At 52.6% G+C, this 14,503-nt stretch overlaps 1 protein-coding gene across 3 annotated transcripts in view; it reads right to left on the bottom strand.

Moving 5' to 3' along the window:
• caskin2b (CASK interacting protein 2b) overlaps window positions 1-14,503 on the bottom strand; it is a 127,428-nt gene that overhangs the window by 46,295 nt on the left and 66,630 nt on the right. For all 3 annotated transcript variants that reach the window (XM_085963318.1, XM_085963317.1, XM_085963315.1), the window contains exons 6-9: window positions 10,524-10,632; window positions 8,283-8,391; window positions 7,718-7,812; window positions 3,754-3,871 (exon numbers count right to left, since the gene is read on the bottom strand). In XM_085963318.1, coding sequence (XP_085819444.1) covers window positions 3,754-3,871; window positions 7,718-7,812; window positions 8,283-8,391; window positions 10,524-10,632 — 431 coding nt within the window. The remainder of the gene's footprint in view (window positions 1-3,753; window positions 3,872-7,717; window positions 7,813-8,282; window positions 8,392-10,523; window positions 10,633-14,503) is intronic.

Consider the following 14,503-nt stretch of genomic DNA (forward strand, 5'->3'; position numbering starts at 1 on the left):
CAGGCAGTCCAGTTTCCTTTTGACCGAGGAGCACGGTCCATTGACCTCACTGAGTGCAGTTCCTTTAGAAGCATTGTGTGTACTGAGCGCTTTTCCAATCAGTGCCCGTCAGTGTGGGAGCTTCATCTAGCTTCGTGGCCAGACCTTTGAAGTGAGCTAAATCGTTCCATGCATCAGCGGCTTTAATTACCATCCAGACCCTCAGCCAGGCTCCAAGATGGGTCTTTGGCTTGCCGGCCAAGTGAAGAACCGTTTCATTTATTTAACTGTCTCCCTACTCCCAATTTTTAAAGATAATTTTCAGCTGCTCCCCACCGTCCCCATTTTAGGTCCTCAACAGCTGTGACTCACTCCATGAATGAGTAGGTGATCAAGGCTCCTGTTCTCAAAGTTCTGCCATTGCTACTCTGTAAATATGCGACACTGGTTGATGCAATTGTATAATTGGTGGCTTCCCACCCTCCTATTCACGCCCTTTGTGTAGTATCCCAATGGACCACTTCACTACCCATTCACTCTTACTATATAAAATTCCAATGGACCAATCCCCTTCCTAGTCACTCCCGTTGCATAAAATCTTAACTGATGAACCCCTTCACATTCATTCCCAATATGTAGAATCCCAAGGGACTGGCCCTTCCCATTCACTCCCACTGCACAGCAATCCTATGGACCAACCCCCTTCCCATTCAAACCCACTGCACAGCAATCCTATGGACCAACCCCCTTCCCATTCAATCCAACTGGATAAAATCTCAACAGACCAACAGCCTTTTCCATTCACTCCCATTGTACACAATTCACTGGACTGAACCCCTTCCATTCACTTTCATTGAATCCCAATGACTGCTGCCTCCCATTCACCCCCATTACATAGAATCCCAATACACTAAAGCTCGTCCCATTTAGTTTACATTGTACAGAATCCTAATGGATCAATTCCTTTCCGATTTGGACCTGTTGTTTGCAATCCCAGTGGAGCAACCCTCCTTCACAGTCAATCACATTACACGGAAAACTTCCATTATGTGGAATTCCAATACACCATAGAATCGCAGAATGGTTACAGCACAGAAGGCGGCCATTCAGCCCGTCGAGCCTGTGCCGGCTCTCTGCAAGAGCACCTCAGCTAGTCCCACTCCCACGCCCTTTCCCCGTAGCCCTGCAATTTTTTTTCTTTCAGGTACTTATCCAACTCCCTTTTGAAAGCCGTGATTGAGTCTGCCTCCATCACCCTTTCAGGCAGTACATTTCAGATCCTAACCACTCGCTGTGTAAAAAAAATTCTTATCTCGCCTTTGGTTCTTTTGCCAATTACCTTAAATCTGTGTCCTCTGGTTCTCAAACCCTCTGCCAATGGGAACAGTTTCTCTCTATCTACTCTGTCTAGACCCCTCATGATTTTGAACACCTCTATCAAATCTCCTCGCAATCTTCTCTGATCTAAGGAGAACAACCCCAACTTCTCCAGTCTATCCATGTAACTGAAGTCCCTCATCCCTGGAATCATTCTCGTAAATCTTTTCTGCACCCTCTCTAAGGCCTTCACATCCTTCCTAAAGTGCGGTGCCCAGATTTGGACACAATACTCCAGTTGAGGCCGAACCAATGTTTTATACAGGTTCCTCATAATTTCCACGCTTTTGTACTCTATACCTCTATTCATGAAGCCCAGGATCCCATAAGCTTTTTTAATTGCTTTCTCAACCTGCCCTGCCACCTTCAATGTTTTGTGCACACATACCCCCAGGTCTCTCTGTTCATGCAACCCCTTCAGGATTGTACCCTTTAGTTTATATTTCCTCTCCTCATTCTTTCTACCAAAATGTATCACTTCACATTTTTCTGCATTAAATTCCATCTGCCACGTGTCTGCCCATTCTGCCAGCCTGTCTATGTCCTCTTGAAGTCTATCACGATCTTCCTCACTGTTCACTATTCTACCAAGTTTTGTGTCATCTGGAAATTTTGAAATTGTGCCCTGTACACCCACGTCCAAGTCATTAATATACATCAAGAAAAGCAGTGGTCCTAGTACCGACCCCCGGGGAACACCACTGTATATTTTCCTCCAGTCCGAAAAACAACCGTTCACCACTGCTCTCTGTTTCCTGTCACTTTGCCAATTTCGTATCCATGCTGCCACTGTCCCTTTTATTCCATGGGCTTCAACTTTGCTGGCAAGCCTGTTATGTGGCACTTTATCAAATGCTAGAAGTTACCAAATAGCTGTAGTTCTACCCCATGATTTCTCCTCTCCTGAAGGTGCAGACACTCGCTGGGATACAGTTCTACAGGCACTTGCAACCCTCTGGTACCTTGTCTAAGTGGCTATTTTTCATGTATGAGCCTGGACAGGGAATGTCAGCAGGCTACTCAACCATGAGCAGCATCGGAACAGAGTCCAATCCCGCCAATGTCTGATATGCAAACGCATTCACTTTGTAGAAGGGGCCGCTGCCATGGCATGAAATTCGAATCGAACTCGACTGATGTCTCAGCGAGTAACCACAGCCAAACAGGCCAGGTTCAACGCATACTGTGAGTTGAGTTGGCTGATCACAGCCAGGGTTACTGCTTCTGAGCGCTATCCAGAGATCCAATGCTAGAAAGTGTGCATGTGCAAACGTGAGGCCCATGCAAGATCAGGATCGGCTGTTACAACCCCACGGCTGTAACAACTACACTGACAGTAACTATCTAGGTGTCGGCTGTGGTTCAGTAGATAGCGATCTTGCCTCCGAGTCAGAAGACCTACTCCAGAGACTTGAGCACATAACCTAGGCCGACACTCCAGTGCAGTACTGAGGGAGTGCTGCACTGTCGGAGGTGTCTTCTTTCGGATGAGATGTTAAAGCGAGGCCCCGTCTGCTCTCTCAGGTGGATGTAAAAGATCCCATGGCACTATTTCGAAGAAGAGCAGGGGAGTTATCCCTGGTGTCCAGGCCAATATTTATCCCTCAACCAACATCACTGAAACAGATTATCTGGTCATCATCACATTACTGTTTGTGGGAGCTTGCTGTGCACAAATTGGCTGCCGTGTTTCCTACCTTACAACGGTGACTACACCTCAAAAGTACTTAATTGGCCATAAAGCCCGTTGGGATGTCCTGAGGTTGTGAAAGGCGCTATAGAAATGCAATTATTTCCTCTTCACGTGAAGAATACACAATTTGGCAAGGAACTGGAACAAATGTGGAATCATGGCCCAGCACGAGTCAATACCTTGAGGGAGGGGACCGCAAACTGTAAGGGGGATTACTAAGATATCTGACACTTCTGACCCAGCCTCTCCACAAATGAAAAAATGCAAGACAAAATCATTCCATCATCTGAAACACTGAAGTATATCATATAGAGGTGAGTAGGACACACACAAGACCACAAATTGAGTATGAAAGCCTGACGTGATATCCTCTTTATAAAAATATGTTTCTCACCTACTCACCTTTAGGTTCCCTGCTGTCTCATAGGAAACACAGGAACAGGATTAGGCCATTCAGCCCCTTGAGCCTGTTCCGCCATTCAGTGAGATCATGGCTGATCTGTACCTCAACCCTGTTTACCCGCCTCTGCTCCATATCCCCTGATACCCCTGACCCAACACAAATCGATCGATTTCCGTCGTGAAAGCTCTAATTGACCCCCAGCACCCACAGCTTTTGGGGGAAGAGTTTTCCAGATTTCTACTACCCTTTGTGTGAAGAACTCCCACCAGGAAGTGGAGACCACTGACCACAGCCCACTGACCTGATCTCCTGCTGATCACCTCGACAATGGACGGGGGGAAATAGCCAACGCGGTCCGTGCCCTTCTGGCTGTCGTGAATGTGGCCCTTCCAGCGCCCGTCTGCGTGCTGCTCCAGGACCTGTCACAGGGAGACAGCGACGTACTGAGTTACCAGACATACAGACACTCATGTACATATCACGACACAGGGAGAACTTAGCAGCTCTGACTGTCCAGAAATACCTGGGGATACAGCAGAATGAGAGTTTAACTACAGTATAATATACACACGAGCTTCTAGTATTCTCTGTACTCTACACAGGGGCTGCTACACCCTGTAATATACACAGGGCCTGCTACACCCTGTAATATACACAGGGGCTGCTACACCCTGTAATATACACAGGGGCTGCTACACCCTGTAATATACACAGGGGCTGCTACACCCTGTAATATACACAGGACCTGCTACACCCTGTAATATACACAGGACCTGCTACACCCTGTAATATACACAGGGGCTGCTACACCCTGTAATATACACAGGGCCTGCTACACCCTGTAATATACACAGGACCTGCTACACCCTGTAATATACACAGGGGCTGCTACACCCTGTAATATACACAGGGGCTGCTACACCCTGTAATATACACAGGGCCTGCTACACCCTGTAATATACACAGGACCTGCTACACCCTGTAATATACACAGGGGCTGCTACACCCTGTAATATACACAGGGCCTGCTACACCCTGTAATATACACAGGGGCTGCTACACCCTGTAATATACACAGGGGCTGCTACACCCTGTAATATACACAGGGGCTGCTACACCCTGTAATATACACAGGGGCTGCTACACCCTGTAATATACACAGGGGCTGCTACACCCTGTAATATACACAGGGCCTGCTACACCCTGTAATATACACAGGGGCTGCTACACCCTGTAATATACACAGGGGCTGCTACACCCTGTAATATACACAGGGGCTGCTACACCCTGTAATATACACAGGGCCTGCTACACCCTGTAATATACACAGGACCTGCTACACCCTGTAATATACACAGGACCTGCTACACCCTGTAATATACACAGGGGCTGCTACACCCTGTAATATACACAGGGGCTGCTACACCCTGTAATATACACAGGGGCTGCTACACCCTGTAATATACACAGGGGCTGCTACACCCTGTAATATACACAGGGCCTGCTACACCCTGTAATATACACAGGGGCTGCTACACCCTGTAATATACACAGGGGCTGCTACACCCTGTAATATACACAGGACCTGCTACACCCTGTAATATACACAGGGGCTGCTACACCCTGTAATATACACAGGGCCTGCTACACCCTGTAATATACACAGGGGCTGCTACACCCTGTAATATACACAGGGGCTGCTACACCCTGTAATATACACAGGACCTGCTACACCCTGTAATATACACAGGGCCTGCTACACCCTGTAATATACACAGGGGCTGCTACACCCTGTAATATACACAGGGCCTGCTACACCCTGTAATATACACAGGGGCTGCTACACCCTGTAATATACACAGGGGCTCCTACACCCTGTAATATACACAGGACCTGCTACACCCTGTAATATACACAGGGGCTGCTACACCCTGTAATATACACAGGGCCTGCTACACCCTGTAATATACACAGGGGCTGCTACACCCTGTAATATACACAGGGGCTGCTACACCCTGTAATATACACAGGACCTGCTACACCCTGTAATATACACAGGGGCTGCTACACCCTGTAATATACACAGGACCTGCTACACCCTGTAACATACACAGGGGCTGCTACACCCTGTAATATACACAGGGGCTCCTACACCCTGTAATATACACAGGACCTGCTACACCCTGTAATATACACAGGGGCTCCTACACCCTGTAATATACACAGGACCTGCTACACCCTGTAATATACACAGGGGCTGCTACACCCTGTAATATACACAGGACCTGCTACACCCTGTAACATACACAGGGGCTGCTACACCGTGTAATATACACAGGGGCTGCTACACCCTGTAATATACACAGGGGCTGCTACAACCTGTAATATACACAGGGGCTGCTACAACCTGTAATATACACAGGGGCTGCTACACCCTGTAATATACACAGGACCTGCTACACCCTGTAACATACACTGGGGCTGCTATTTCCTATATTATACACAGGGGCTGCGACACCCTGTAATATACACAGGGGCTGCTACACCCTGTAATATACACAGGACCTGCCATTTCCTATATTATACACAGGGGCTGCTACACCCTGTAATATACACAGGACCTGCTGCACCCTGTAATATACACAGGACCTGCTACACCCTGTATACACAGGACCTGCTACACCCTGTAATATACACAGGGGCTGCTACACCCTGTAATATACACTGGGGCTGCTACACCCTGTAATATACACAGGGGCTGCTACACCCTGTAATATACACAGGACCTGCTACACCCTGTAATATACACAGGACCTGCTACACCCTGTAATATACACAGGACCTGCTACACCCTGTAATATACACAGGACCTGCTACACCCTGTAATATACACAGGGGCTGCTACACCCTGTAATATACACAGGACCTGCTACACCCTGTAACATACACAGGGGCTGCTATTCCCTATATTATACACAGGGGCTGCTATTCCCTATATTATACACAGGGGCTGCTATTCCCTGTATTATACACAGGGGCTGCTATTCCCTGTATTATACACAGGGGCTGCTATTCCCTATATTATACACAGGGGCTGCTATTCCCTATATTATACACAGGGGCTGCTATTCCCTATATTATACACAGGGGCTGCTACACCCTGTAATATACACAGGGGCTGCTATTTCCTATATTATACACTGGGGATAATAGTTTGTCAGGTTACAATGTGGAGCAACATCAGAAACACACACATTGCTTGCTGTGGTTCGGAACGCACAGTACTGCAGCGCCGCTGCTCGAACCATGTGGGCTGATGATGGAACTGTCTGTTTCACGTTAACAAGTACAGGTAGACTACCCTTTATCTGGACTTCCGAAAACCGAAACCCTCTAAAGACCGAAGGTTTTTTCGTTCAGCGTAAGTCGTGCGTACGACTTACGCTGAACGAAAAAACCTTCGGTTTTTAGAGGGTTCCGGTTGCGGAAGTTCGGATAAAGGGTAAGTCGTGCGCACGACCCCCCGCCGACCCCCCCGCCAGCCCCGACAACCGCCAGCCGCCGACCCCGCCAGCCCCGACAACCGCCGACCCCCCCGCGGACCCGCCGGCCCCGACAACCGCCGACCCCGCCAGCCGCCGACCCCGCCGCGGACCCACCGGCCCCGACAACCGCCGACCCCGCCGCGGACCCGCCGGCCCCGACAACCGCCGACCCCCCCGCGGACCCCGCCGGCCCCGACAACCGCCGACCCCGCCAGCCGCCGACCCCGCCGCGGACCCGCCGGCCCCGACAACCGCCGACCCCGCCGCGGACCCGCCGGCCCCGACAACCGCCGACCCCGCCGGCCCCGACAACCGCCGACCCCGCCAGCCCCGACAACCGCCGACCCCCCCGCGGACCCCGCCGGCCCCGACAACCGCCGACCCCCCCGCGGACCCCGCCAGCCCCGACAACCGCCGACCCCCCCGTGGACCCCGCCAGCCGCCGACCCCCCCGCGGACCCCGCCAGCCCTGACAACCGCCGACCCCCCCCGCCGGCCCCGACCCCCGCTGACCCCGACTGACTTACGCTGAGCGTCAGCGTAAGTCGTGCGCACGACCCCCCGCCGACCCCCCCGCGGACCCACCTTCCGAAATCCGAAATTCTCCTTTATCCGAAACTCGGCTGGTCCCGAGGTTTTCGGATAAAGGATAGTCTACCTGTAGTTACATGTACAACAATTCTGCTGCTCCTTCCCCACCCCAATCCCAGCATTACTTACCATGATAACATCCCCGGCCCTGATATTGAGTGACGTGGGGTCGTGAATGTTCCAATAATCCTTAAGGGCTCGGACTTGCAGGATTCCAGAGGCCTCTGTTGAGAAGAGAGTCTCAGATGATGAGAAACAGCAATACCTGCCACACCCCGAGCACCTACACTATGGCAGTGCCCCCATCAGGACGGGTAATACACCGCCTATAGCAGGCACGTTGGTACTAACGCGATTTACCTGCTATGTGCAGGATGGTTTACATGAAACTTCATTATTTGTTTATAATTCTATACAGTTATACAGATGGAACATTTCCTCACTTTTGTTTCCCAACCCAACAGCACACTCCCAACAATCCAGCAGTACACAGGCAACAATCCAGCAGACTCTCAAAATCCCAGCAGACTCTCAAAATCCCAGCAGACTCTCAAAAACCCAACAGCACAGTCCACGCAGCACACTCCCAAAACAGCACAGTCCCGACAAACTGACAACCCATTTTCTTCCTCACCCCTCCCCCTGGTCCCCACGCCAGCCACTTGCTGCCCCCCCCCCCCGCCCCCCCTTTTACCTCTCAGTAGTTGCTTGATCTCTTTGCTCGCCTGGGAGGTGGTGAACTGATTGACGATGTCCAGGGCTGTTTGGTTGTAGGTGTTCCTGATGTTGACGTCAATGCCAGCCTGCAAAGAGGAATCAGGGGTGGAATTGGGGTAAAATGATGAGGCCGAACCCCAAACCTCCCATCCAATGTTCCATGGAAATTTTTCTTTTGGTGCCGCGTGGCCCATTCAAAATACCGCGCAGTTTTTCTATTTAAAAGCCGGCAGGCCAGCTACGTGGGACCTTCAGAGGCAGCAGCAGACCAGATTATTTTTGTGGGCCCTGGAGGTCCACTCCTGCTTCTCTGGGGCTACAGAAATAACTGAACACATACCTTTGCCGGACCTCGTCTCCATCGTCCGTGGAACTGGTTGGAGTGCACACAGTGCAGGCTCTGCCCAGTTCCAACCTAAAATGGCAGTCAGGGTCCTATTTACGTCATAGGACTCCGATTTCTGTATTTAAAGGGGCCTGTCGCCTGAAACAGGCGAGCGCTTTGGTCACTCGACACAACGGTGGGGGTAGGGCCACCGACCCCATTTTGAGGCCGTTTCCGCCCCGCTGACATCAGGTGAAGGGAGTGAAAATCGACTCCGAGGAGTCAAACTGAATGCATCGAGAGCAGAGCTCGGTGTCGGAGTAGAGGATAGGAGACGAAGGCACAGAGGCCTTCTGAGCAAAATGCAGCTCGTGGATCACAGCCGCCAAAACCCTGGGCCGCAGCCGTGAGCATTCCAGTACTGGCATAGATTATTACCGATTGGTACCGGGCTAGCAACCCAGAGGTCGGGAGTTCAAATCCCACCATAGCAAGTTATGACGCTGAATTCTAATAAATCTGGGAATGTGGGGGCTGGCACCAGGAAAAAAATAACCATAAAAAGCTGTTCAATTGTTGTAAAGGTGTCAGGCGTGGCTCAGTAGGTCGCACTCTCGCCTCCGAGTCAGAAGGTTGTGGGTTCAGGTCCCACTCCAGATACTCGAGCACATAATCCAGGCTGACACTCCAGTGCAGTGCTGAGGGAGTGCTGCACTGTCGGAGGAGCCGTCTTTCGAATAAGATGTCAAAGAAAGGCCTGTCTACCCTCTCAGGTGGATAAAAGATCCCACGGTACTATTTTGGGCGGGGGGTGGGTGGTGGTGGGGGGAGCTCTCCCTCAGTAAAGCAGATGATCTGGCCATTTATCACATTGCTGTGTGTGGGATCTTGCTGTGTGCAAATTGGCTGACGCGTTTCCTACATTACAACAGTGACTACACTTCAAAAGTACTTCATTGGTTGCAAAGCTCTTTATGATGTCCTGAGGTTGTGAAAGGCGCTATTGAAATGCAAGTCTTACTTTAAAAACCCAACCGATTCACTAATGATCCAGGGAAGGGGAGGCTGGGGCGACTGAAAGCAAAAGGTAGAGCATGGTGTGTGGGTGGGGGCGCGGGGGATGTACAGGAGGCCAGGGGAAGAGCACCAAACAACAGGGAGAGGGGGGCGTGTGCGAGGCTGGAAGTGGTTGCGGAGTTACGGTGAGCTGAGGCCGTGAAGCGGTCCGTAGACGAGGAGCTTGTGTGTGATCCATCAGGAGAGAGACAGCCAGCATGAGTCGGTGAGGGCAGGGGTGGTGGGAGCCAATGGGTGACTGACAGCTCCTCTCCTCTGATCTCTTAAGTGTCAGCCGTGGCTCAGTGGGTAGCACACTCGTCTCTGAGTCAGAAGGTTGTGGCTTCTAGTCCCGCTCCAGAGACTTGAGCACATAAAGCTAGGCTGACACTCCAGTGCAGTGCTGAGCGAGTGCTGCAATGTCAGAGGTGCCGTCTTTCAGATGAGACGTTAAACCGAGGCCCCATCTGCTCTCTCAGGTGGACGTAAAAGATCCCCCAGCACTATTTCGAAGAAAAGCAGGGGAGTTCTCCCCGGTGTCCTGGCCAATATTTATCCCTCAATCAACATAACTAAAACAGATTATCCAGTCATTATCACATTGCTGCTTGTGGGAGCTTGCTGTGCGCAAATTGGCTACCACGTTTCCTACATTACAACAGTGACGACACTTCAAAAGTACTTCGTTGGCTGTAAAGCACTTTGAGATGTCCGGTGGTCGTGAAAGGCGCTATATAGATGCAAGTCTCTCTTTTTTCTTTTCTCAGCTGTCAGAGTGTTACCGGACTCAGCGCACGCATGGGTTTTTCAGAGTTAACCTTCCATAAACAGACTTACATCAAGGAGCAATCGCACCACCTCGGTCTTGCCGCACAGTGCTGCCTCGTGCAGAGCGGTCCCTGTTTTAGCCACTCTGTTCGCATCAATCCCGGCCTTGATTAACAACCTGGAATGAAAAGAGTGACAGTGTTAACTGGGATCTGCTGAGCCGCACAGAGCTAGTGTCTCTGGAATTACACAGCGACGGAATCCAGGGGACCCTACAGAGAGTGTGCAAGGAGTTCCCGCAGAGAGAGTATGCAAGGGGATCCCGCAGGGAGAGTGTGCAAGGAGTTCCCGCAGGGAGAGTGTGCAAGGAGTTCCCGCAGGGAGAGTGTGCAAGGAGTTCCCGCAGGGAGAGTGTGCAAGGGAATCCCGCAGAGAGTGTGTGCAAGGAGTTCCCGCAGGGAGAGTGTGCAAGGAGTTCTCGCAGGGAGAGTGTGCAAGGGGATCCCGCAGGGAGAGTGTGCAAGGAGTTCCCGCAGAGAGAGTGTGCAAGGGCATCCCGCAGGGAGAGTGTGCAAGGAGTTCCCGCAGGGAGAGTGTGCAAGGAGTTCTCGCAGGGAGAGTGTGCAAGGGGATCCCGCAGGGAGAGTGTGCAAGGAGTTCTCGCAGGGAGTGTGCAAGGGGATCCCGCAGGGAGAGTGTGCAAGGAGTTCCCGCAGGGAGAGTGTGCAAGGGGATCCCGCAGGGAGAGTGTGCAAGGAGTTCTCGCAGGGAGTGTGCAAGGGAATCCCGCAGGGAGAGTGTGCAAGGAGTTCCCGCAGGGAGAGTGTGCAAGGGAATCCCGCAGAGAGTGTGTGCAAGGAGTTCCCGCAGGGCGAGTGTGCAAGAAATATCCCGCAGGGAGAGTGTGCAAGGAGTTCCTGCAGGGAGAGTGTGCAAAGAGTTCCTGCAGGGAGAGTGTGCAAGGAGTTCCCGCAGGGAGAGTGTGCAAGGAGTTCTCGCAGGGAGAGTGTGCAAGGAATTCCCGCAGGGAAGAGTGTGCAAGGGGATCCCGCAGAGTGAGTGTGAAAGCAGATCCCATAGGGCGAGTGTGCAAGGGAATCCCGCAGAGAGTGTGCAAGGAGTTCCCGCAGGGAGAGTGTGCAAGGAGTCCCGCAGGGAGAGTGTGCAAGGGGATCTCGCAGGGAGAGTGTGCAAGGAGTTCTCGCAGGGAGAGTGTGCAAGGGGATCCCGCAGGGAGAGTGTGCAAGGAGTTCTCGCAGGGAGTGTGCAAGGGGATCCCGCAGGGAGAGTGTGCAAGGAGTTCCCGCAGGGAGAGTGTGCAAGGGAATCCTGCAGAGAGTGTGTGCAAGGAGTTCCCGCAGGGCGAGTGTGCAAGGAGTTCCTGCAGGGAGAGTGTGCAAGGGGATCCCGCAGGGAGAGTGTGCAAGGAGTTCCCGCAGGGAGAATGTGCAAGGAGTTCTCGCAGGGAGAGTGTGCAAGGAGTTCTCGCAGGGAGAGTGCGCAAGGAGTTCCCGCAGGGAGAGTGTGCAAGGAGTTCCCACAGGGAGAGTGTGCAAGGAGTTCTCGCAGGGAGAGTGTGCAAGGAGTTCCCGCAGAGAGTGTGCAAGGAGTTCCCACAGGGAGAGTGTGCAAGGAGTTCTCGCAGGGAGAGTGTGCAAGGGGATCCCGCAGGGAGAGTGTGCAAGGGGATCCCGCAGGGAGAGTGTGCAAGGAGTTCCCGCAGGGAGAGTGTGCAAGGGGATCCCGCAGGGAGAGTGTGCAAGGAGTTCTCGCAGGGAGTGTGCAAGGGGGTCCCGCAGGGAGAGTGTGCAAGGAGTTCCCGCAGGGTGAGTGTGCAAGGATTTCCCGCAGGGAGAGTGTGCAAGGAGTTCCCGCAGGGCGAGTGTGCAAGGATTTCCCGCAGAGAGAGTGTGCAAGGATTTGCCACAGAGGGAGTGTGCAAGGAGTTCCCATAGGGAGAGTGTGCAAGGGGTTCCCGCAGGGAGAGTGTGCAAGGGGATCCTGCAGGGAGAGTGTGCAAGGAGTTCCCGCAGAGAGAGTGTGCAAGGAGTTCCCGCAGGGAGAGTGTGCAAGGAGTTCCCGCAGAGAGTGTGCAAGGAGTTCCCGCAGGGAGAGTGTGCAAGGAGTTCCCGCAGAGAGTGTGCAAGGAGTTCCTGCAGGGAGAGTGTGCAGGAGTTCCCGCAGGGAGAGTGTGCAAGGAGTTCCCATAGGGAGAGTGTGCAAGGAGTTCCCATAGGGAGAGTGTGCAAGGAGTTCCCGCAGGGAGAGTGTGCAAGGAGTTCCCGCAGGGAGAGTGTGCAAGGATTTGCCACAGAGAGCGTGTGCAAGGAGTTCCCGCAGAGAGTGTGCAAGGAGTTCCCGCAGAGAGAGTGTGACACAAGCATGTTCCGGTGTGACACAAGCATGTTCCGGTGTGACACAAGCATGTTCCCTTGTGACACAAGCATGTTCCCCGGTGCCGCACGCAATACCGGCTGATCAAATCGCCCGTAGTATAGTACACCCGAACTCTGGGACCACAGTTATACTATTGCCTGCAAACTAGAAAACAAGTTTTAATCCCACCAACTACCAAGGGTTAAATGTGCTACAGAGCAAGCCTGTCAATCTCACTCTTCAACATCCAGTGATAATCTGCATCCCCTCACAACACGTGTAACATCCAGAGATAATCTGTACCCCTGTCAGTGTGTTTAACATCCAGATAGCCTGCACCTTTAAACCTGGAATGTGCGTGATGAATAATTACTGCTGCCAGTAGAGGGCGATATGATATAGGGATTGGAGCTTGGGGTCTATTGCATGAAGAGTGGTGTTTACACACAAGGGGGCGATCTGCTCCAGTCAGACCCGCAACTTATCCACTATTTCTGGGACATCTGGTGATTATGAATGAAGCAATCTAATTAGCATGCTCGGTTAAAGGGACACCGCCATAAAGTCGTGAATCTCTCATCTCATTACTAGTTAATGACTGACATTACAAGTCCCATTAAAGCTGCCCTGAAGCAAGAAAACAAGAATGCACTTAACACAGAGTGAAAGCCTGTGGAGACAGACGTTTAAAAATTCCTCAGGTGTTGTATGCCTTGCTGTGATTAAATATCTAAGTTCAAGCAAAGTAATGATTTACCAGCTCCCGCCAGCTTATTTTAACTAGCCCGGCTCTGCTCTCCGTAGAGCACGGTTTGGGAAAACCGCGATTCCTGCTTCCGCGCATCTCGGAGGCGCCAACTCAGGTCTTTAACTGGGCAGCATTTGTTTGCCGCATTAAATCGTCTCCGCATGTTCAGCGGGCCAGGTGCGGGGTTGGTGAGTCCACTGCCAGCTCGCAGAAAGCGCCAACGATGACGGACCGACACAAGGTAGACATGGACAAAGAAAAAGGCCGTCCAATCCCCATCCACACTCCCACCCACACCTACACTCCCACCCACACTCCCAACCTCCCACCCCACTCAAACCCTCCCACCCTCCCACCCCACTCAAACCCTCCCACCCCACACACCCACTCCCACCCCACACACCCACTCCCACCCCACACACACACTCCCACCCCCACCCTCCCAACCTCACACACCCACTCCCACCCCACTCACACCCTCCCACCTCACACACCCACTCCCACCCCACTCACACCCTCCCACCTCACACACCCACTCCCACCCCACTCACACCCTCCCACCTCACACACCCACTCCCACCCCACTCACACACTCCCACCCACACCTACACTCCCACCCACACCCACACCCTCCCAACCCACCCCAACTCCCAACCCCAAGCACCCACAAACTCCCACACCCTCCCACCCCCACCCTCCCAACCTCACTCACACCCTCCCAGCCCCACCCACACCCTCCCAACCCCACTCACACCCTCCCACCCACACACCCACCCCCACCTACACTCCCACCTCCACTCACACCCTCCCACCCACACACCCACCCCCACCTACACTCCCACCTCCACTCACACCCTCCCACCCCACACACCCACCCCCACCCCCACCCAATCAAGGGGCAGGGGGCTCCCACTGCTTAAGTACA

Source organism: Somniosus microcephalus, chromosome 21 (genome assembly GCF_052327205.1).
Source record: "Somniosus microcephalus isolate GS21.2 chromosome 21, FLI_Smic_1.0, whole genome shotgun sequence".
Classification (NCBI taxonomy): Eukaryota; Metazoa; Chordata; class Chondrichthyes; order Squaliformes; family Somniosidae; genus Somniosus; species Somniosus microcephalus.